Here is a 23453-nt window from a genome sequence, read left to right on the forward strand (position 1 = left end):
TGGACACATTTAGCGATGCCTACATTTCATGCAGATTTGTTTAGCACCCATAAAGTTATAGAAAATCGGAAAACTGCTATTTCCTATGGAAATAAAACGTAACCATAACGTTGTCTTGGTTTGCAATCAATAATTCACACAACAGCCATGCAAACCATAGCTTCCACACAAAATGCAGTGCTCATGACTTCAACCTAGATGGAAAAGATTACAAATGTCACAAATAATGTTATTTATTTATTTTAAAGTAAGGGGGCCCACTGCCCCCCCACCACTTCAGCCAAGGGGTCAGAGAAGCTATATCTACCCCCTTAGGGCCCTGCTTTGTGTTTGCAGACCCACAGTGCAATGACTCTCCACAGAACTGATATATTTTTGAATGATGTGCTGACCCATGGTGTGCGGAGCCACGCACAAACTAAAGTTCCAGAGAGCTCTAACTTTTTACCCCTTTCAAGTCTAGCTTAAACATTTTTTGTAATGCTAACTTTGCAAACACTACTAAACATATTTACGCAAAACAAATCAATGGCACTTTTTTGAGTAAAGTTCTAGATTTGGTGTAATTCCATTCAGCTGTTTATTCTTTAGAGGAGAGCAAAGAATCCTATATAAGTTAAAAAGGGAAATTTCAAATTCATCCAAATTCTACAATCCTTTTCACTAAAATATATTCACTACACAACATATGTTTTACATTTAATGTTTCGTAACATTCATGATTTCAGTGCTTTACTATTGATAACTCCAATTAAAACACACGCTACAAACATTTCGACATTATTCAAATAAGCAAAATACATACCCTGAGGAAAGTAGGAAATCCTTGACCAAAATAGCCAACAGCAAAGTAGTCTGGTTTAGGTCTGATCACTTTCACAATACTTTCATAAAACTGTGCTTGTTTTTTCTGAAAAAACAGAAGAAACACTTATTTAGTTAATTCAAGTTTCATTATGTTCACAATTTACACTGCCACGTTATATCCCATCAAACTTTTGTTTTTGCCCCACAGCTTGTAATGTTGATTCATATTTGCTCAATGGTATACATAGCATTATAGAAGATGTGGTTTAGTGACTAAGCTGCCAACTTGGAACCTGGCTTCTAGTCATAACTCCTGATTAAATGTAAATCGCATGATTTGGGGAAAAATCACTTTAAAACGTTATGTATATAGAGTTTAAATATTTGACATGTAACGTCACCACACAGCATGATTGTGCTGTATAATAGTGAGCCATACAAATCTACATAAACATGCATATATTCTGGGACAGTTATCAACATGTATTATTTATTATAATGGGAAACAAAGCATTCATGCATGAAGGGAAAATTAAATGAAGCTAGGTTTTAATAGAGATGGCTTAAATTGGTTAATTTAAAAGGTTATAAAAACAGAATAAAATGCATCACGGTAATACGAAGGAATTGTAATTGGGACAAAGCGCAGACAAATTAAAGCAATTTTAGGGGAACTTTATTAAAATCCTATCTAATTTTCTGAACTAGAAGGTGCGATGAAAAGGATGCAACGAGTGGCAATTTCCCTAATGTTTTGGCTTGCAAAGACCAATCCAAGTCATTTAAATAACCACTTTTAAACATAAGCATGCCTTTAACATTTTCCTACTTTTGGTAGCAGGCTATTTGTGCTTTTTCTCATTCACTGTTAACACATGGCAGTCTTGAGTTTTCAGTGATGAGTATTAAAAAGGAACATGTCCACCAGGGCAGGCAAACGTTGTGTGATAACTATTCATGTGATGTAATCTGGGTCTTAGGGCGTTTGTGTCAGTTATGAAACCCAAAGTATTTTAGAGAAATACCACCACCATACCAAGGGCAACACTAAGAAGCCATTTCTTATTGTTCGGCTAAACTCACTTAAGCTTATCTGGTACAGGACAGCACCCATATACATCTTTACTCACACAGTTCCTCTGACTGAAGGCCGAGAAATATCAGTGCTGAGACATTCTTTATTTTCTAAGACTACTTTGAGGATACTATTAGGAGCAATTTTACAAAGCATAAGCGTCCAAATGGCTTGGCTAGGTCATATGTCAGTAATTTGTAGGAAACAGAAGAAAGATGAACCATTCTTCTACTTTCGCCATGTACAAAAAGTTTATGAATTGCAGTTACAAACTGTCAGAGAGCAGTAACAAATTTTGTCATTTCATAAATAAAAACTAATCACAACATCCCATGGGTAATCACAAATGTTCTATTTCCTAAGGAACCAAAATGTAATTATGTCAGTGTACATCTACTTTGAATGATAGACACTTTGATCTGAGATAGAAACACTTTAGATCCAACAAGTGGAAGGCCACATTTGGCCTGCCAAAAGTGCTAAAAATATAGATCAGTGCCTAGTAATCACTATAACAATGGCAATAAGACACACAAAAGAAGTTGCCTAGAATGATTATTAGCTCCTAATTAAGCACTGTCTTTGTTAGAAATATATTGCTCATGTCTAATTAGAACATGGTAGTAAATATTTACAATAAGGATTATTAGCATGCTTGCCTTTCTTGTTAGACTCACTTTATGGATTACTGGACTCTTTGCAAACATCTCTGGGAAAAAGAGTAACACCTGATTTTGTGGAAATATGGTCATTGATTAACAATGATACCCAAAAAATAAAAATAATGTATATGTGTTGCTGATAGTTATCCAGATGTGGCCAAGTTGTACATCTGTGGCTTTCGAAATATTGTGAAATCTTTATTTATGATGCCTATATCTTTCAAACACCAACACAATTAAATTGCTATCATAGATAACAATTTATTTCAAGATGAATTCCTTTGAGATACATGAGATAGTGCTATATTCTTCATTTATTAGCTAACCGCATGGTTCATCCTTAAAAAACATTATTTTCTGCTCATATTGAGAAAGTATTTTCAAATGCTGAGTTAATATTATTTCTCTAGTATGGTTGATGATTATACATAACTTCTTTTTGGATAAAAGCTATATGACGTCATCAACAACCTGATGAGATTGGCGACATTCCATGATGACATATTTGCTATGGCCAATAACCTGCTTACATTCATCAAAACATTTTAAAAATATTTGTTAAGCAATGTTATTTTCTCTTAACTTGCAACTCTGAAATATAAATATGACTCATTGATTTCACATTTTTGGCATACAATCTGCACAGATGATTACTTATCCGCAGCACTATAGAAACAACGTTTCTGTCTAGACTTGAGGTCATACCACCCTTGAATGAGAAGATTGATGCTGGTCAACTGGCTAATGAGTTTCAGGCAGGTATTAATGCTGTTAACCAAAACCTGGGTAGTAAACCGCACCAGTCTATAATCTTTTAGTAATACAATCCCTCCTTTTTTGACTTCAGCCTTAAAATTTGAACCAGTCGGGAAATCAACGCATTTTTACCCAATTAAATAGCTTTTAGCTATCTTTCGCGAGAGCTATCCTACTTCGTCATGGGGGGAAGCAAATACAATAACAGTCACAATTCTATGAAACAAAGACCATGGGACTGAACAGTTTAAATTATAAGTACATACAAAATACCCTTTCTAGGACTTTCTTCTCTTTATTTTTGATGTTTTACATATCAAAGAGATACAGACCACCATGTGCTGGTGATCACTGACATAAAAGTAGCCACACTTGCTGAAACCCAAGAGGCTAAAGCTAAATTGCAGGTGAAGTGAGACATAAAAGTCCATACTACTTTAGCAGGTACAAAGATGACTTAAATTCATATCCAAACATTAACATCTTACAAATATTAAGCAATATCTTTTAAATAGGGTTTGAATCATAATGCAATACAAGAACTCAGGACTCAAGATGATAAATACGTGTTTTTCCATGTGATTGTGACCTGGCTTGGTGCATCAGGTTGGAAGATACTGTCTAAGTAATATAGGTAGAGAAACAGTATTTCATATTTTAGTTGAATGACAAAAACGTCATAGTACCACAATGTGCAGAATGGAAACTGCTATGACACAGAAGATAAAGTTTTAGTCATTTGTTCTTGACTTAAAGAATTCTAAAAATGTAAAGTCAAGTATTAAACTGATATCTTACAGGAAAAATACAGTTAATGTTTTAAAGTCCATGAAATGTGTACATAATGTGAATAAATTCTGAAATATATTTTTATTTACGGGTATCTTACAATGAATTGCAAATAGTATTATTTATACATTTTGATCATAAACGAAAACAAACTTAAGATTAAAAAAAAAAGCATCTAACAATCCTTTGACTGTCATGGTCCTGGCCAAACCATTCCAACCTCCAGACTTATTGCAGCAGCTTCTGCAAAAATACACACTTTGATCATGGAATGACAGAAGAAAACCTAAAGGGAGAAAGGGTGGTCTTTTCTTAAAGTACAAGTAGTACAGTAGATTTGTGTCCCCATACAATGCATTAAAGCACTTTAGTTAACGAATAGATTCCATAGGCTACTATTTTTTAAAAACTTTTCCTCATATCCCTCCAGCAGACTCCTTTATCAACGACTATATTGAGATAATTTTAAGATTTCACTTTCACCAACTTGGAACCATCAAAACCAGAGCAATGCAATATTGGTCTTGCCCCAAAAGACTGTTTCTGACTTAGATTCATGCAGCTGGGTCTCATTCAATTTGCAAAGCTCACACAATGCGTCCAGTAACCTCAGGAGACCTACGGATGCAATATTCAATTGTAGGTATCATTAGCAGACAGGAGTGCAGGGATGGGTCCCCATCCTGTCTTCCTGGGAAAGACCTTCCCCTCTATCATTACCTCCAGCAAGTCCAAAACGACTCACTGTTCATTAGTCAACTGACATGGCAAAATGCAGAATAGTGAAGGAAAATGGAAACTTGTGTATTGCAATTCACATTTCAGCCACATGCAAAGAAACTTACCAGCAATGCACTGAGCTGTTCATAATCAAACATTTCATTTTCATACTGTTCCGCAAGTTGTTTGCCTAAAGCGATGGCTTCTTCCCACATCTGTTTATAGGAAGAAAAAAAAATCTGAAATGTGCACTTTATGCAAATCATCAAATTACTAGGCCAGTGAACATTAAAAAACTACAAACAATCCACATTTCACAAGGGATACAAAGTTTGGTTTGAAGTGAAATTAATTAAATCTCTGATATCAATCAGCTGCTACTATTCTATGTTCATCAAATACCATTATCAGTATTTGCAAAAAAAGATTTTGTGACTGAAAGAAATTTGGCTGTTGGTTGATTGGGGGTGAGCCCTGGTCAAGCAGCAATCACAATGCAATAGAGATTTATTTTATAAATAAAACAAGCCCAAAACAACAAAGATCCAATCAATAGAACCTGAGATATGCAATTTTAAACGGTTTAGTGAAAATAACATCAAAAAGCACAATGCATCAACTGTGGCTATCTGGTCGCTCCGGAATGGCACAAAGTTACAAGTTCAGGCCGACCGCGATGGAGCGTGGGCCACTGAACAGCGTACTTTAAATCCTGGTTTATGGGGCATTGCGAGGATCCGCGTCGAAGATGCGTCACGCAGCTTTAGTGATGCATTGGTTCTGAGATGCCGCAATGCTGTGGTACGAGGACCTGCGTCGTTGTCAAGCAACCCTTCAATGAGGGCTTGCAATGCGAAGTCTGGCGTTGGGGATTCATTGTGCAGTTGTGGCAATGCGCCAGTTACGAGTTGCTGCGATACGGAATCCGTCATCATCATCAAGGCTGCCTTTGAGTGATGCAATGGCCTGCACCAAACATGCATGATGCAAGGATGGTACCAATGTGCTGCGATGCGGGACTTTGCAATGAGTCCAATCCACCCAGCACTGGCGACGGATCTGTTCTGCTTGCGTTTGCGCCTTGCAGCAGAGGAGTTGCCTCGGTTCCCCTGGATCCACAAAAGTTGGTGGAGCACCTTCTGCCCACTTCCAAGGGTCCAGGAGAACTGGGGTGGCATCAATTGGCAGGGTAGATTCACAGATTGTGTTGGATCCTTCTGTCCATGAGGTTCAAGTCAGGAGGCAGGCCAACTAGCCCTTGGAGTCACTCTGGTGGCCCTGGGTTCAACAGATGCATGTCCAGTCCTTCTCAACCAGGCAAGAGGGCAGCATGGTAGCACAGCAGGGCAGCAGTCCATCAGAGTGGCAGTCCTTTCAGCAGCTTAGCAGTCCTTCTTCCTGGCAGAGTATCCACAGGTCCAGCACTGTACTGAAAAGTTAGTGTCTGAGGTCCAATATTTATACCCAGTCGTGCTTATGAATTGTGGAGAAGCTTCTAGAGGCAGGCCTTTGACGTGCACATGTGCCCTGCTTTCTGGCCCTGGCTTCAGATGAGCTACAGGGAATACGCACCGCTTTGTGTGGAGGCAAGACACAGCCCAATCAAGTGTAAGTGGGGCTGGGCCCAGATCCCACTTGCCATCCTGCCAGTGACGGCCCATCAAGGCACACCTAAGCTCCCTATTTTGTGTGGCTTTCTACAAGGAATGCATCATGCCCAACTATCCCCAGTCATGTGACCCAGAGACAGGCTGCAGGCACCAAGTAGCTAAGACAGGAAAATGCCACACTTTCTAAAAATTAGAACAACAAGTTATCTAGCCGTCATGTTCAACGCTGTATATAACATTTAACAGACTCAGACTATTTACTGATTTCTTTGATCTGTAGTATTTATTTACTCATCATTATCTCTTTTAGATGAAAGTCATTTATCTTTTCAATCAGAAAAAGGGAAAAGCAATTGTTCCCACAGTAAACATACATTCAAATCATATTCTTTTCAACCAAATATCTCAACTATTACAAAAACGCACAATACATTTGACAAAAATGATTTGCATAAAAAAGAAGAAACGTGTGTACTCTTAAACCAATCATGATTTGGAAAATGAAGCAACATTATCTTAATTAATTTAACATTTTGTTCATTCATTATAAGGCTGCTGCCAGCGGGAACACTATTTGAACAGGTGAATAAAAAGCCAACCAAGAATTCAGAAAAGATGAATCGATAGTCATTAAGGCTGCAGACAAAGGTGGAGCCGTGGTAATTTGGCCAAAGGAGATGTATTTGAAAGAAGGAAGAAATCAGGTACATAATCAAGAATGGTACAGACAAGGGAGGAGCCTAGCGCTTGACCAAGATGGCCACGTGAGCTCTGAGCTCCCGAGACCCTCGCGCCCTCCGTCGACTATCCTGTCTCTAATCCTGTCGGTATGCATGGCATCGTGTGGATGACCTGTCAGGGAGGCGATTGATGCTACCCGCGGTCGGATCGCCCACCGGGAACCGGACTTATGCCTGGCGGAAGATTGCGGCCTATCTCCGAGGGATGCCAGGGGCTAGAGTTGGCAGGATGCCCGACTTCTAGTTGAACAACAACGGCCAGGCGAGGTGTGAACTGTCGGACGGAGGTCCTCGTCCTTTCACTTTCGCTTTCTCTCCCTTTGTCGGCCCTGCCCCTGGAGAGCTCTTGGTGGCTTTATTACCTTATGGACGCTCTGCAGGCTACTCTGGTGGCCCACTGCAGAACTGATCACCCCTGATTCCCTTCATTGAGAGTGACCCGTCTTATCTGAACCGACCTGCTTGGTATCAACCATGTCGGGCAAACCAGAGGTGGATCTGCTGAAGGCTAAGTCTACCAGGCGGGGAGCCTATACCCAAGTCAATAGTATGGACCGCTATGCTCTGCAGAAGGGATCACCGAGTGGGTCGAGCCAGTCGCCGGATACCCAGAAGGAGGCCTCGCCTCTGGCCCCGGAGCTCTCACTACAGGATGTCATGGGCGCGCTCGAAGGGATGCAGACCTCGATTGGGAGACAGTTTGATGCCCTGGCGCATAAGGTGGATGCCATCTTGGTGGATGTTAACCTGATCCGTGCGGACTTGGGCAAAACGAATGAACGGGTTAGGACCCTGGACCTCAAGACCACGGGCCTCACCGATGATGTCACGGAACTGCAGATCGAGGTTCGTAAGCTGAGGACCGAGAGTGATCTCGCCGCCCGCCGGCTGGAGGATTTTGAGAGCCGGGCCAGGCGCAACAACGTGCGCGTCATCGGGGTCCCGGAGTCCTCGGATGAGGCTTCGGTTGACCTCCTTGTCGAGGACTTGGTGCTTAATCATCTGAAGACTAAGGGTCTTGGAAAGTTCTTTGCGGTTGAAAGGGCCCATAGAGTGCCGGGTGGGAGGCCCAAGGTGGGTGTCCCACCGAGGCCGATCGTCGCTCAGCTCTTTCATTTTCGAGATCGGGACGCTATCCTGCAAGCATCGAGGGTGACGGGCCCGGTCCCCTTCCAGAACGCGTCGGTGAATTTCTACCCGGACTTCACCCAGCAGAGGCAGAGACAGGGCTTTCTGGGGGTGAAGAGGCGGCTTCGGGAGAGGGATCTGAAGTATGCCATGCTCTTCCCTGCCAGACTACGTGTGGTGCACGAAGATCGGACATTTTTCTTTGACTCTCCTGTTATGGCCGATGAATGGCTGGACGCTTTGCCCCGACGACGGACGGGGGAGGACATTGCCGAGGATGGGGACAGTGGCCGGGACGGGCAGGGCTGATTTTTCGGAGCCGGTCTGACTCGATTTGGCTATATTTGAAGACTTGAATAGAGTGCAGTCAATGCGGAGGGCGGCGGGAGGACGAGGGGTGCTCTTTTCCTCCCTTAGGGTACTTTTTGTAGATTTTTGGGGTTTTTGTAGGGCGACAGGCACACTGCAAGTTGGGGGGGCTTTGTAAGCTGCCGCAGGGGTGCAGGGTGGGGGGGGGGTTTGGGATTTTGGGTTTGTTGTTGGGGGGTTTATTTCTGCAAGGCATGATGATTCTTTCCAGGACTGTTCCATGGTGGCTCTTCGGGAGTGGGGTGGGCCTCTTTACGTTTGAGGATGGGGGGTAGGGGTTTAAGTGTTATAAGCTGGAATGTTAATGGTTTGGGGGATCGCATCAAGCGTGGGATTGTTTTGCAATTCTTGAAACGGTCAATGCCGGATGTTGCCTTGCTGCAGGAGACGCACCTTATTGGTAATACGTGCTATGCTCTGAATAGGAAGGGTTATAAATTCATAGCACATTCGGGATTCTCCTCTGGGTCCAGGGGTGTGGGCATCCTAGTCAGAGCCTCGCTACCATTTGAGGTGGACTCCACCATTGTTGATGATAGGGGGAGGTTTGTGGCGGTGGCGGGGCGGTGGGAAGGAAGAACTTTGGTTTTAGTTTCGGTTTATGTCCCGCCGGCCCTGCAGGCCTCCACGTTCACAGATCTGGGTAGGGCCCTGCTGGATCTCCCGGGGGGTATGCTTGTGGTGGGAGGTGATTTCAACGCTGTTGGCTCCGGCCTGCTGGATAGATACCCGCCCAGAGAGACAGGAGGGGCTCAGAGGTGGCTCCCAGACTTTCTAAACACGCTTGGCCTGATAGACTGCTGGAGGCTCCGGCACCCCACACAGAGCCAATACACGTTCCACTCCGGGGCACATGGTAGTCTCTCCAGGATTGATTACCTACTCACTCTGGCTGCGCATGCCTCATTGGTCTCCGAGGCGAGGCACATGGCACATGGTATATCTGACCATTCGCCAGTGTGGATCCGGCTGGATCTAGGTCGGGAGGGAGGAGGAAGGGTGGCCCCTATCAACCCGTGGTATTTCCGAGACCCCAAGATGCGCAGCGCGCTGGTAAAGAAAGTAGATCATTTTTTCAAGGATAATCAGGGATCCGTGGACTCGGCGGTGTCGCTGTGGGAAGCATTTAAGACCGTGCTCCGAGGGGAAGCCCTCTCCCTAGTAGTAGCTGCCAAGCGGCGGAGAGATGGCGAGGTTCTGCAGGTTGAGGAGGAGATCGCGGCTCTGGAGGGAGCGCTGGAGGAGGAGGTTACAGAGTCCTCACTGCATGAGCTTTGCTTGAAGCAAGCTGAGTATAAGGACCTGGTGACGAACGCCGCTAAGACCCTCAGTAGGGAACAGCAGGGCCGATTGTATGATGTTGGTGACAAGGCAGGGAAACTCCTGGCTTGGCTGGACAAAAAAGAACGGGTCAATAGAGTTGTGCCAGAGTTGACGGGAGAGAGGGGAGAGGCGATTGTGGAACCTGAGAGGATTGTACGGTGTTTCTCGGACTATTTCTGTAGGGTTTATGCCTCAGTGTCGGATAGGCCGCCCGAGGACTCGTCTGACCTCCTCCGTGATATCGAGCTGCCCTGTCTCTCCGACATAGATAGGGACGGTCTAGATGGTGACATAACGGTTGACGAGGTGGCGGGGGCTATCCGGGCGTTGAACTCGGGTAAGGCCTCGGGACCGAACGGTTTGCCGGTCGATTTGTACACGCTATTTCCGGATAGGGTCGCCCCTCACCTGCGCGCCATGTTTATGGAGGCGCGGGGGAGGGGGACCCTCCCGTTGGACCAGCGACTGGCGACGATCGTGGTTATACACAAAGAGAGCAAACCCCGAGATAAGTGCGCCTCATATAGGCCTATCTCACTTCTTAACGCAGAGCCGAAAATTCTGGCTAAAATCCTGGCGACCCGATTGATTAGGGTACTCGGTGACCTGGTCCACCCGGATCAATCCGGCTTCATCCCGCACCGAAACACAGCGTTAAATCTTCGGCGCCTTCATGGTGTAATCGCCAGGGCGGACACACTGCGTGAACCAGCTATTGTGGCGTCTCTTGACGCCACGATGGCATTCGACACGGTGGAATGGGCATATTTGTGGGCCGTGCTGACCAAGTTCGGCTTTGGCCACGGTTTTGTGAGTTGGGTGAGGTTGCTGTATGAGGGGCCTCTTGCGAGTGTGGTGGTGAATGGTCGGGCGTCGACTCCGTTTCAGCTTGGGAGGGGTACCCGGCAGGGTTGTCCCCTGTCGCCTTTGTTGTTCGCCCTCGCCCTTGAGCCGCTGGCTGCGTGGATACGTTGGCACCCGGATATACGGGGCCTTAGATGGTCGCCTGAACACGAGGACCGTATTTCGCTTTATGCCGATGATATCCTGCTCTATCTTGCCTCACCAAAGAAATCACTTATAGTGGTCTGTGACGTACTCACATCTTTTGGTAGGAACTCGGGTCTTGTTATCAACTGGAGTAAATCATATTTGTATGTTCTTAGTGGCGAGGTTCCCCCGATCCCTAGAACATGTTCGATACAGGTCGCTCAGCAGGGCTTCGTGTATTTGGGGATCTTTATCTCCATGGACTCTGCTGTGCAATATGAGAAGAACCTGCTCCCCCCCTGGCACGCCTGAGGCGGGATGTTGAAGGCTGGCGGAGGCTGCCGCTCTCCCTCGTTGGGCGTGCGGCCCTGTTCAAAATGATGTCGCTTCCCCGCTTCCTCTACGCACTGCAGAATACTTTGGACTGGGTTCCGGCCAAATACTTTCGGGAGGTCGAAGGCCTCCAACGAACGTTGCTTTGGGATGGGCGGCCGCGAATAGCTATTGCAAAGTTGACGCTTCCATGGTACGACGGGGGCATTGCGCTCCCAGACATCCGACGGTACTATTGGGCCACCCAGCTGAGTGCGATTAATCATGGGTTTTATGGCCCTGCCCTCAGCCCTGGGTATGCCATGGACAGGTGGTTGCTGCGTGGTGGTAACTATTACAGGGCGTTGTATTCGCGGTCCTTGGACTCGTCCCTCACGGGGCCCACTGCTGTGGCGGTGCGAGTGTGGAAGATGGCAACTGACTCGCTGGGCTGGAAGGATAGGCTCACCCTCGCTACCCCACTATTTGAATCTGAGAGACTGGGTAGGCTTTGGCACACAAAAGGCTTTGACAAATGGGACTTGATCGGCATCTCCAGGGTCGGAGATGTCCTGATTAAGGGGAGGGTGAAGTCCTTTGAAGAGTTGCAGAAGGAGTATGAGCTGGGGCCATCTGAGTTTTTCCACTATATTCAGGTGCGTCACGCCCTCCGATCAGTCCTCATAGAGGGTGAGAAGGTGCCTGAGTCCTCTCCTTTGGAGGACCGGGTCCTTGATGGCCATATGCCCGAGAGCACGATCTCGCTCATCTATAAGAAACTGATCAACGTCCGGGCGGATATGCTACTGGGGTTGAGGGACCAGTGGGCTAGGGATGGCCTCGAGTTGGACGACGAGGATTGGCAGTCTGCTGTTTCCTCTCCTAAGGAAGTTGCGATCCCGTCGCGTCTTAGGCTGGTGCAGCTTAAAATACTGCATCGAGTGTATGTGACGGGGCCAAGGCTGGTTCACATGGGATTCTCGGAGGACGGCCTATGCAGGAGGGGTTGTGGTATGGTGGGTACTTTCCTGCATATCATTTGGGAATGTGGTGTCATCACGGAATTTTGGAGGCGAGTCCATGCAGTGATGGGGGAGGTGACGGGCATTGCTATGCAGCCGGAAGCACGGTGTTGTCTACTGAATGACTGGGGGCCCACTGATCATAATGCGGCGCAGACCCAATGGGTGACTCTGGGCAACATGGTCGCTAAGAGAGATATCGCGCGATTGTGGGGCTCTGCGGGGCCCCCCACATTGACCGCGTGGAAAGAGAATATGGACTGGAGTATGTTAAGGGAAAAGACGGTCTATTGCGCTAGAGGCCATCCCCGGAAGTGGCACGCCATATGGGGGCGGTGGAATCAATACAGGGGGGGGAATATGTCTTGCCCCGGATCTGGATCCTCCCGAGGAACAGCTTTCCTCCTAAACCTTCATTCCAGCTCAGTATGGTTTATGGACTTTTTGGCCTCTACAGTCCCTCTTCTTCCTCTTTACTTTGTACTGTAATTGTTGGATGAGTGGGGTCCGGCCTCCCCTGGGGGGCTCATCATGGGCTTTCAGTGTTCTTGCCTTGCTGGGGTTTGTTGTGCGTCTTTGTATTTAATTAAAATTGAACCTTTGCACTTCTCCTTTCATGGTACTGGGGACGCATCTCTGTTTCTATATATCGATGCTGCCGAACCTCCGGGTTGTCGGCTGAATAGCTGTGTCCTGACTTTTGAAAATAAAGGTTTTTAAAAAAAAAAAAAAGAATGGTACAGACAAATTAAGGAAGATCCAACACGCGAACTACAAGAGCTAGTAAAAAGAACTGTAAGTGAGGGATTGGAACTAGGAGTATTGGGAACAAAGGAATAATTTGTGTGCTAGCACGGGTAGCCACAATTTAGAGATGTACAAACAACCATTGCTCCTACACTCTTCTTGTGCTCATTTCAGAAATACATAGGTTTTCTTGAAAACCATTTTTCACTCTACATATTTCACAATAAGAATTGGTTTATACTCGGTACACAATGAAAAAACATTGTGCGGTGCAGCTAAGTTGCTAGCTCTGGGTACCTTGGGTTCTTAGAGAACCTACAAACCTTATATATACCCCCAACCAGAAGGGTCTAGCGGATGTAACGGTATATAGCTTTTGTAAATCAGCCATTGTGATAAAAAAGTAAATATGACAACTTTGTCACAAATGGCCCTGTTTTACCACCCATTTTCAATATTTCTTTAATTCAACAATTAGTTTATTAGGGAAAACCTTGAGTGATCTACAACAATGACCCCTTGCTGAATTCAGAATTGTATCTACTTTTCAGAAACCTATAGCTGTTCTGGTTCAGCATGGGTTTCACATAGATCTCCACCACAAACTGGACATTAAAAGCACAAAAGAATAAGGAAAAACTGTGGTAAACATTTTTTTTTATTCAGCTCTGCATATTCCTGAAAGAAGGCAGGATGGTGTCTTTAGCACAGCAAAACGTTTGCTGATGCCACTTTTAGTAAACAAAAGAGACACTTTCATCCAGATCACATATTTCCTTCTTTTCCCCAAAAAATTAAAACATTTACCTATATCTTCTTTATTTTCTCGATCCTTTCAAAGAGATTCCACAAACCCTGTGTATCTTTAGAATCAATCCACAGAAGATTGGAAAAAAGGACACAAATTTGGCATGGATGCCTTATGTGGAAAAAATGTTTTGAAGACTTAAGCGCAAACTATCCCTAATAGCCAAAATAGGGCTTGGGAGGGAGAGAGGGTTGGGTGGATGGGCAAAGTTCCAGCAGTTAAGGGGTTAAAGTGCTTCTTTAGTGGATAGCCCACACAGTGCTGCAGATCCACTAGAACCATATAATTTACAGGACCTGGGTACAGGTAGTGCCACCTTACTAGGGACTTACAAGTAAATTAAATATGCCAATTAAGTATAAGTCAATTCTACCGTGTTTCAAGGAGAGAGAATAAGCACTTTAGCACTGGTTTGCAGGGTTAAAATCCTCAGAGTCGTGAGAACCAGCAAAAATGTGTTCATAATACAGGAGGGTGAAGGCAAAAAGTTTGAGTATGACCCTGCAGAAAGGGCCAAGTTCAACAGTGGCAGACTGTGACAAGCATCACTCACTGGAAATTCAAGTTGCACTTTCTTTAACATTGATCTTCTATATAAATGAATGAATTTTGCAGTAAAAAATGATTTCATCCACAATGTCACTACGTGAAAAAACAGAATGCACAGCAACACTCGATATGAGCTAATATTCAATCACTCTTACAAAGGTCTATGTTGACGGCCTACACATGCAAAATGTGTTCTGGTCTAAGAGGGACAAAGTATAATACCCAGCCTTTCATATTATTTGCAAAAGACTCCAACTGCAAATTATTTCCATCAGCCTTTGTTTTTCTCCCTGTCTTCAGCTGAGAAACCTCCTATGTAGCCGAAACAAATTGAAATTACTTTACAATACCAAATTACAATCTGTTCAGCGGCAGTCCCAAGCCATCAGGGTCAACAAAACAGAGACCACAGTGATTCGATTTATATAAAGCAAGAAATGTCTTGGTTCTTTAAAAACTTGTACTCGCCTGGGATGTTTATTTACTGAAGAACAACATTTCAAACCGGGCTCTACCTGTTATGAGCAAAAACTGCACGCGCTGTAGAAGAGTTTTCACTGTGGTTTGGGATGCGATCTGAGTAATTACAAGTGACTGAGATTAAATCGAGCATTCAGTCCATCACCTTTTGTATGCTTTAGTGTGTCACCATAACAAGGACGTGTATACCCAGATGTGAGTCCCATGCGTCAGTTTTTGAGGTGTCATGGTGTGCAAAATAACAGTGGGTTGTCATGTGGTTCCGAGTACTTACCAGTGGCTGCGATCAAGTCAAGCATTCTGAAAAATCCATCACTTTTTGTCTAGTTTAGCCATGGATTCTGCAGCACATTAGTCATGTTTTAGGATATGCAGTAGCTCAACATGTATTACAGGCCTTATATTGTTTCCCGTCTCTAATTTCACCAGAGTCAAATGAAGCACACTGTCAATAACCAAATGTCGATGGCCAAAGGATGCCTTTTCATATGATGTCATTCAGTGAAGAATGGTCAAAGAGTTTGTGATGTAATGCCAACGACCCCTGAAGCAGGATAGCACAGTGCAAACACTGAGGGCAGTGAAGTAAATGGAGTAAAAGCTATATTTGTTGAAAAGAAAATGACAGAAATATTGCTATTTAACATGTTACTTTAATTGGAAAAAATGGTGTACTGTCATCATACCCAATTCCAAAAGAAGTACTGTTAACATAGCATAAAATGCCCTGCTAACACGCAGTAGTACCAACCAAATTGTTGATAAATTGTTTTTACTTCCGTGGCACTCCACACCACAGCTTGCTACATATAGCACATAACCTTATTTAATTTTACAGAAACACATATTGAAAAGAAAGCACATTGTTGATAACCAAATAAGTGCAACATTTCTGATTTTAGCCAGCTTTGCTGTTGGAGCAGCGTGATTTTAGGCTCCACCTTCTATATATAATTTATATGTTTTTTCGTGTGATTCATATATTCAATTTTGCCCAACATTCATTCATTTGCGTTCTATTCTAACAAGAATTGTATTAAGTCATGATTTATTAGCTTATTGAGAAGTTATAATAAGTTGAATAATAATCAATATGAACCTTGTTTACTGAATTTACTCACTTAATGATAAAAAATTGTTTGATTACTAAGGATTAATACTATTGTAATGTGCTTCCATTTTGGTTTTGAGTTAACATAGCCTGACTTTGGGCACTTCCATGCATGCCTTTACAACGCGCTTCTAACAACGCATAAGACTTTAAACTAAAAATGTTACCATGCATATACCTTTAAAATGCATGCTCTTACAACACAAATGAAAGGATTTTTGAGGTACGTATAAAGTTTTTTTGTATGGTTGTGTGTGTGTGTGTATATATATATATATATATATTTACTTAAAAAACCATAGGTTTCACACATGTTATAGTTAGGAATTAGCATTTAAAAAACCTTGCAAATTCACTTAAAAAACCATAGGTTTCACACATGTTATAGTTAGGTGGACATTTCACTCGTAAAAAAACAATGAAATTCCCCCGTTATAGTTAGTTCAGATATCTATAACTCGCGCGCCTGAAACTCTGGTTTGGGTTTTGAAAGCGAGAGCAGGAAACCTGCTCTTGCTTTCAAAATCCAAACCACATTGCTTTACCACACGGGAGCTGCATCTTAGCAGCTCCCCGTGTGGAAAAGCAATGCCGGCTCCTGCAGGAGGCGGGGAGCCGGCAGGACCGTGGGGGAATTGGGGACCCCCCCACGGTCCCCAATGAAATGCCGGTCCCGGGGGATGGGGTCCCCAGGGGCCATAAATGGCCTAAGGAGGGGGTCCACGCAATCCCCCTCCAATAATTTTAACGAAAAATAAAAACCTGGCCATGCCCCGGGGGATGGGGTCCCCGGGACCGAATTTGGCTTGGGAGGGAGGGCCACGCGGCCCCCTTCCAATTTATAAAAAATAAAATAGGGGTCAGGCCCTGGGGGATGGGGTCCCCAGAGCCAATAAAAAAGGAAAGGAAGGGGGGCCACACAGCCCCCTTCTTAAAAAAAAAAAAGGCCGGCATCGCGCCGGAGGCCCCGCCCCCTCCTTGCAGCACTCTGCAAAAGTGCCCCCTGGTGCGTTGTAAGATGGGGAACTAATTCCCATTGAATACTGGGGGTCCCAGTGAGAGGAGTGAGGCAAGATGGCGGCCGTCAGCTCAGTCGTGTGAGCTGGTTGCTCCTGTCCTCCTACACCCGTGAGGAAGATGTGTTACGGGAAAGCGAGAGAGCAAGAGGGTGAAGACTGGTTTTGAGCACTTACCAAGGTGTGTGTAGCACAGTCTGGAACTATCGGCATGTTTAGATTTGCCGCGACGGTTGTCTTTCGGCATCTCAGCAAAATTAGTTTTGGATACATTGTAGCCGTAAGGGGCCGGGAGTGGACGCCGAGACGAGAAGCGGCAAATGTTGCAGGCAAAACTACTGGAGGTCTGAGATCAGGGTATCGCAGTACACTGATAATGCCGCCTAAGGGAGTTAGAGGGAAAACCCGGACCCCGGCTGACGCTGTTACCACCGTGACCGCTGTTAGCGCTGCTGCTTTCGGAACTGTAAGAAAAGCCACGGAGCTGCTGAGCCATAAGAAAGCTCTCAATCCTAACTCTAATGGCAAAATGAGTAAGGGCGAGAGCAGTGCCAGCATCAATGCTGCGGTCGCGGTTTGTCCTGCGGTCACGGTTAGCCCCACAAAATGTACTATTCCACAAATGTTTTCGCAAGGCAAAGGCGGGAAGAGCGGTAAAGTAGAGACCCAGGGTATTCAGAATCCCCAAATGGATAAACATCCAGGAATATTGGGTGTTGACGTCGTTGCTGAACTCCCAGGACGTCAGGATCTAATGAAGGAGAGCTCAGATGTACAGCAGACTTCTCAATATGCCGTTGCAGCCGAGGATAATCTGGTATTGAGCAGTAATATAGGCTTGGTTAATGGCTTTAATGGCGCTGGTCTAGAGGGTGGATTTAACGCTGCAGAGGTTAATATCAGTGAGGGGGAACCCCCGGAACCGGGTAGTCAAGATAATGACTTAGCTGCACCACAGAAATCTAGTAATGATAATAACATTGAGGCAAGAAGAGGGAATGGCTTGGTCAGTGCGGCTGGCCTTGGCTGGAGGTCTTACTGGGGCAGAGCCACTTAGTCTTGATTTACTAACGAAGGAGGCAGAGTTGGTCGATCTTGTGGAGAAGTTCTTTTCATTATTGGATCATTCAGTTCACTCGGATATGTCTAGTGAGGAGGCGATGAGGAATGGTAAAACACTTATGGTTCATCATGGGGACGAGTTGAGTGAGCATAGCAGTACACCCCTTGATCAATCAATCAATATGAACTTTATTCGGATAAAAACAACATATCCATAAAAGTGCAGTTAAAAAACATTATTTACAGTTGGACATAGAAGAAATTAGTCCGAAATCATAGAATTACGAAAACGTACAGCCATTTTTAAAAAGGATCCAACTCGGAAACATAATTCATCATTATCAATTGCAAGCATCAACTCATAGGCTATTTTATAATCAGTTACGCATCGGGATTTAAAGTACGGAATCAGAAATTTTTTCGTGAGCGGTAAATAGAAGGAACAAAAGAATGAGAAATGTAACATTGATTGTTTCAGATTGTGGGTATATGGACAGGGGGTGTGATCAAGGTTCAGAGAATAGCCAGTTGGAAAAGACAGTAAGTATTTCATGGTGTCGGTCCTTAGCCTGAAGAATAGACCCCGTTCCCAACAGCCAACAGGTTTTAAGAGATATGTAGGCATTACTGTGGATACATGCTCTATTCGCATATATCTAGCAACTGAGGTTTTATTACGTTCAGCTGCTAGCCTAGTTTCTTTATACGATGCATAGAGTAGTTTTTCCACAGTTTTAATGCTTGGGGGGTTGTGGGCTAAAGGGTTTATAAAAAGATGTTCCAAATTCAGGCTAATTAAGCTTTTGTGGACTCCGGCCAACCATGATATGACCAGCCCTCTGTCACATTTTAAACAATCCAGGATAATTTCCCTAGTCAGTTGTGCGGCCGGGTTTTTCCAAATCCTGAGCCAGAATAATGTCGGGCGTGCCTTAATAAAATCCTCTATATAGGATAAGTGAAGCTCGCCGTGACAAGCATATGTAGATGAGGAAAATGGGGCACCCAATATTTTGCGACAAAACCTGTTCTCTTCTCGTTGGATAGGTGAGCTGGCAGTGTTCCCCCATACCTCTGCGCCGTACGTAACGGTTGGAATGCATTGTTGTCTGTAAATTTTGACAATAGCAGGCACTACCTCTATGTTTTTGGGTTTGGGTAGCCTGAGAATTGTATTAATAGAATTAATAAATTTCCTATTGCAATGGGCAATGTGATCATTCCACAAACCGTTAGATGCAAAGACCTGGCCCAGATACGGAAAAGTGCTGGTGCTAGACAATCTGGTAGAGTTAGATACAATAGAAAGGTTAAAATACTTCTTAGTCCCACATGACATTAAAAATGATTTCTTAAAATTAGTACACAGATCTAATGTTGCCATAAATTCCACAAAACCGTTGACCAAAGCTCTCAGGGCATTAGGGGTACGCCCCATTAGCACAGCATCATCTGCATAAAGCAGCGCGGGGATTTTATTCCCGTCGATGCTAGGGACGTCCTCAGTTAGGGGCAGTAGAGATTTAGATAGGTCATTGATGTATAAAATGAATAGGAGGGGGGCCAAGACACAGCCCTGTCTGACCCCCCTACCAATTTCAATTGGCTTAGAGACCTCACCGTTCCTTCCAATGCGAACCCTGGCTTTCAGGTCTCTGTGTATATATGCTAAAAAGGAGACTAATGAGTCGTCAAGGCCGAGAATTAAAAGGGTTTTCCACAGCTGGGATCTGTTTACAAAATCAAAGGCTGAGGTAAGGTCCATGAATGCCAGATACATTGGTGTTTTCTTAGCTACGGTGTATTTACTGACAATCAGGTGAAGATTCAGGCATTGTTCAACAGTGCCGACCCTACTCCTAAAACCCAATTGAGACCGATGCAGGATCTTGTTATCCTCAGCCCATGAATTAATTCTGTTAAATAACACCCGTCCCAGGATTTTTAGGGTGTTATCAATCAATGAGATTGGCCTATAACAGCTCGGGTTGGATCGGTCTCCTTTCTTAAAAATTGGGACAATAGTGCTAACTGACCAAGTGTCTGGGATAGATGAGTTGGTGAGATTGTTAAAAACATTCGTAAGAAGTGGCGCCCAAAAATCAGGTTTACTTTTAATAAGGTCGATAGGGAGACCGTCTGGTCCGGGGGCTTTGCCCCCCAGGCTTTGAGTTATTGCTTCTTCGACCTCATATAGTTCAATCAATATCCCACCAGTGTATATGTATTCTTTTTTGGGATTATTGGAAATTGGGGCAGCATAAATCTTACTAAAATGATCTTCCCAAGATTCACTCATAATGTTACATGCAATTGGTGTGGGGATATTACCCATAGATTTCATATCCTTAACTGCCTTCCAAAAATTCTTGCTGTTTTTTAACACATTAGCCTGCACAAGATTTGCCCAGTTGTTATTAGTAAGCTCTTCCTTTCTGCGTTTTATAACTTTTTTATAGTTTGCCCTGAGTGATGATATAGCGGACGCCACTCTGGGTTTGCTTACAAGGGCCTTTCTTAATGCTCTATTAGCCGCAGAGCATTCAGCATTAAACCAACCAAGCTCATAATTCGGCTCCCTTATTGGTTTAGACAGTATATTTTTAATGCCAGAGCATAGCCCTGAAAAGGCGTTAACTACCTTTATATTATAAAGGCAGGGCGTTAAACAAATGTCCACCAGATTTGAGTGGTGTTTAATCATTTTTTCAAATAAAGTGTTGTTGTCAATATTGCGCCAAACTACTCTGAGTTTGTCATTTGATGCCACCAGATCTCGTGCACCGAGCGCAAAATCATGCGCAGGGCGACGTGAAAAGCTTAGAGTAGTACTAATCGGATTATGGTCGCTTTGCATAGTTTGTATCACCTCTGCCTTTAACACATAACTTTCTAAAGAGGCGGTTACAAATATATAGTCAATAATAGAAGTGGAGCCTCTGCTTCTATAGGTAGGAATTGCGCTACTGTCAGGGGGGGAGGGATCGGCAATCTGCATAACATTCCGGAAATTATGGGAACTTAAAAGATTCACTAGTTGTTCCCCTCGTTGACTCAGAGGAACTCGTGTGTCAAGTCGGATAGCAGAAAAAATGTCTTTGTGAATCTTAACATTAAAATCACCGCCCAAACATATACCCATAATTTGGTCATCGCACGTACTAGATTGTAATTGTAAAACAAAATTAAACAGAGATGAAAAGTTCATATTGGGCACAGTTTTAAAATCATCATTGTAAAAATTTATCAAATAAATTGAAACTCCCCTAGTATAAAGAACTGCATGAAATTTGTCGCTATTCGTAGGTATAATTCTGAAACGACCACCTGCCTTAATATTAATCCAAATTGACAGACCTCCAGCAGGTCTGCCTGATGTGGGGATGGGGGACAAGATATTAAAACATTCAAACCCCTCCATATACAAATCCTGGGTTGCCCAAGTCTCCTGGAACATAACAACATCCTGCTGATTAATTAATGCTTGCCAATCCACTAAATTTAGCTTGGATGACAAACCAGCTATATTCCAACTTAAGATTTTAAGTGTCTGATTATTTTCCCTGGTGTCTAATATATCCAATATGGGAGCATGGGGACTATCTTGGGTTGGTACTAGGATTGTAGCGTTAGTTCTTGGAGCATTCACTGACTGAGTACGCAGTCAATCTTGACAGTCCAAGCCCGACAACGGGGTAAATCTGTTATAAGTTGTAGTGTAATCATGTATATTACGGGGTGGCACTTCAAATACAGGTTTATAGAAATAACCTAAAGGTAGGGCCCAGATATTAGTATCTTGACCCATCTGTTCCATCTGGGGTGTCAAAATAGTTTTAGCCACTGATTGTCGTCGAAAATTGATGATAATGCAGTCACCATCGATATCTTTGGGTGAAGTCCCCAACCAGCCTACTCGTCGTACCATAATTATGTTCCCGATCAATGAGGGCCTGAATCTCTTATGTTTGGTAAGCCAATCCACGCACTTGCAGCGTAGTTGCTCCCAGGACTCAAACTGATCTTCTCTTAAGGGGGGAACACCTGCTAAAATTACGACGTATGGGCATGCCTCAGGGGGCAGGTTTAACACCTCCTTGTTGCCCACAAGATTAGTTGTTGGCTTTGGGTTAGTATCGGCCTCTTGTATGGTTTTATTTATTTGGTTTATGGGTACATTTATGGTGTGTGACTTGTTATTTGATACATTACCATCTGAAATTTCAATAACACGGTCCAAAGGGCTATTGGCATCCCTAATATTTCTCACATCAAGACAGGTGCGAATCTTATTACAAGTCACGCAATTACTAGGTCCCGGAATTGGATTGGGTGTCACTTCAGTATTTGGCTGGGGAATACATTTACTATTTGAGAGAATATTAGCATTTCGCCCGCCAATATCGGCACGGTCACATGTATAGGCAACTGCTTGAGGTACCACGTTCGGAGGCTGTGGTACCGGATTAGGAAATTGAACAAGCAGCAGGCCGTTAATACGGTCTTGTAAAGAGGAGAGGAAATTATCGAGAACTGGCTTAATATGATCTGTAATAACAGTTACTAGATAACTAGTATCAATTACTCTGTTTACAAAATCATTGTCAGTAGTGGAAAAAGGGCGACTATTGTCTGTTTGTGTTCCAACCGCACGGGAGATCATATCAACCAGAGAAATGTCCTCAGATATTTGATTAGTGGATGGGTGAAACCATGAGGTTAGGGTCGAGCGTGTAGAGCAGGGTCGGCTAGGTTGTTTTCTCTTCACGCTTGCAATCTCTCCGACTTTCCTTTTGCGTTTGGCCCCCATAGTAGATGTCGGTACGTTTCTAGCATCAGGGTTTGGTACAGGTGAATCTGATGTTATAATGTCACATGCCGCTTCAGAAACTGAAGCAGGGGCTATGGAATTGTTAGCGGATAGGTCACAAGTCTCGTCAGTGAATCCGGTAAGTGGTGCAATAAGTGGAGCAGATTGTCCCAGACCGAGAGATAGCCGCCTCTCCGTAAGTTCAATTTCATTACTTAGGATGCTAACTGCCCTTTCCAACATATTTTCAATACAAGTAGTAGTTGATTTCGTAACCGTAGCGTTAGTGCGCTTCCCCATGGTTTTCAAAGTGGCTATACAACAGTATTACAGGGGAGTAACAATGTCAGAATAGAATAGAATAACAATGGGGGCGGGTGGCGCTCACCTGCGCAGCGATCGATGGCTGCTTTCAATTGTCGGAGGTGTGGCCCAGACCAGACTCCTCCGGGCTCTGACGGGCAAGGACGGGCCCGCCCTTCGCCCGGGCTTCGCCCGGGCGTCGCCCGCGCGCGTCCCGCGCCGCGTTGAGCCTGTGTGGGTTTTAAACAGGCTGGGCGCAGGCTG

At 44.2% G+C, this 23453-nt stretch overlaps 1 protein-coding gene across 2 annotated transcripts in view; it reads right to left on the minus strand.

Moving 5' to 3' along the window:
• Positions 1-23453, minus strand: part of DOCK1 (dedicator of cytokinesis 1) — a 1163810-nt gene that overhangs the window by 207163 nt on the left and 933194 nt on the right. For both annotated transcript variants that reach the window (XM_085606236.1, XM_085606235.1), the window contains exons 39-40: positions 4935-5024; positions 806-910 (exon numbers count right to left, since the gene is read on the minus strand). In XM_085606236.1, the coding sequence (XP_085462362.1) occupies positions 806-910; positions 4935-5024 (195 nt within the window). The remainder of the gene's footprint in view (positions 1-805; positions 911-4934; positions 5025-23453) is intronic.

Source organism: Triturus cristatus, chromosome 1_2 (genome assembly GCF_964204655.1).
Source record: "Triturus cristatus chromosome 1_2, aTriCri1.1, whole genome shotgun sequence".
Lineage (NCBI taxonomy): Eukaryota > Metazoa > Chordata > Amphibia > Caudata > Salamandridae > Triturus > Triturus cristatus.